Source organism: Balaenoptera musculus, chromosome 9 (genome assembly GCF_009873245.2).
Source record: "Balaenoptera musculus isolate JJ_BM4_2016_0621 chromosome 9, mBalMus1.pri.v3, whole genome shotgun sequence".
NCBI classification, from domain to species: Eukaryota; Metazoa; Chordata; class Mammalia; order Artiodactyla; family Balaenopteridae; genus Balaenoptera; species Balaenoptera musculus.
In genome coordinates, this window is record NC_045793.1 from 41,140,188 (window position 1) to 41,141,654 (window position 1,467).

General features: G+C 39.9%; 1 protein-coding gene across 1 annotated transcript; it reads right to left on the reverse strand.

Moving 5' to 3' along the window:
* Positions 1–266: 266 nt before the first annotated feature.
* On the reverse strand, positions 267–1,253 carry GPR141 (G protein-coupled receptor 141). The gene has a single exon (XM_036862936.1). The coding sequence runs from the start codon at positions 1,251–1,253 to the stop codon at positions 342–344; it is 912 nt and encodes a 303-aa protein (XP_036718831.1). The 3' UTR covers positions 267–341.
* Positions 1,254–1,467: the final 214 nt, after the last annotated feature.

Consider the following 1,467-nt stretch of genomic DNA (forward strand, 5'->3'; position numbering starts at 1 on the left):
CCAAAGCCTAAGAAAAGACCATGTTTCAAACTGAGGAAACTAAAATAAGCTAGTAAAGCTCAGAAACCATTAGACCATGGTACCTGGATGGGCCAAGTAGATATTTTATATTGGAAAATAATGCAGTATTGCAACTCCAGGTAAATTGAACATTACTAGTCTTTGTATATGTATCATTCAGAGATGGTAAGAATTAAATAAGGGCTGAAATGAATACTCTGACATTTTATAGTCCTTTTATTTGGCTGTATTAAGGCATGGTTTTAATCAAGTAATGAAATAACCATTCCTATTTTCACTCTCAATATTAAGGAAGTAATTCTGAATACTATACTTTGTGGTTAACGGCACAAAAGGCAATTCCATAGGTCAATTATCTTTTGCTTAAACCAATGGCTTCCCCCAAGAACAAAGAGCAGCAAATCAAAGCAGCTAATCGCTGTTACACTCAAGAAGATTTCATTATAAAATGCAACATTGTCATTACAGTCACTTGAATGTGCCACAGTGTACAAGTAATAGATCCTAAAGAACTGGTAGGGAAGGAAGCAAATAAGAATGACCCCTATAAAAAGCAGGTTTTTCAGCTGGGCCCAGAACTCCTGATGGGATAGTAAGGAGTGGCGTAGCTTCCGCGCCATCAACACAATGATGATGCTCTGGAGGACCAAGAGAATCACTGCAATAACTATGACAATAATGACTATCAAATAGTTGATGACTTGCACATATGCGTGAGCAAGTTCTTTGTGGAATTTAAAACAGTGGTATTTGTCATAACCCTCATGAATTCCATACTGAGAAACAACCAGGGGCACCACAATGATAATCACCAGTAGCCACAGGGCAGTACTGGCAGCCACAGCATGCAGTTTTCTGTAGAATTCCACTTTGTCCTTGTGCTTGAAGAAGATGAGGTACCTGATGACTAGGATCACAACATAGAACAGGAATGTGAGGTACATGTGGATGTGCAGCATGGCGCTCACAAATTTGCAGAAGGGCAACCCAAATGTCCAAGTGTGCTTGATGAGGTAGGTCAAGCGAAAAGGCACTGTCAGGAGAAAAACACTGTGGACCACCACCAGGTTAATGACTGCTGTGGTGGTCACAGACCGGGTGTTCATTTTCACCAGTAGGAACAAAATGGAGATGATGCCCACCAGTCCTCCAAAGAACACTATGAAGTAGAGCCTGGTTAAATGGGGTGACCTTATAGGGTTATTGCAGGAGGAACTATTGTGGTCAGCCATACTTCAGGAGTCACCTGGAAGAGATAAAGCACCAGTGTAACTAACAAACTTCCAGAATTTTGTTCATATTTTGTTCACATTGCACTGGCAATGTGACTTTGTCATTTATCTGTTTACATGACGTAAGTTTTATGTGCCTTAAGAATGAAGATGATTGTCATATGCATTTCTGTGTACTGTACACTGAAAACACGGTTAAGTCATTGATTCTTGA

What these genes read in the sequence shown, in the direction of transcription:
- GPR141 (XM_036862936.1), bottom strand. Translation starts at nt 1,253, where the DNA reads ATGGCTGACCACAATAGTTCCTCCTGCAATAACCCTATAAGGTCACCC.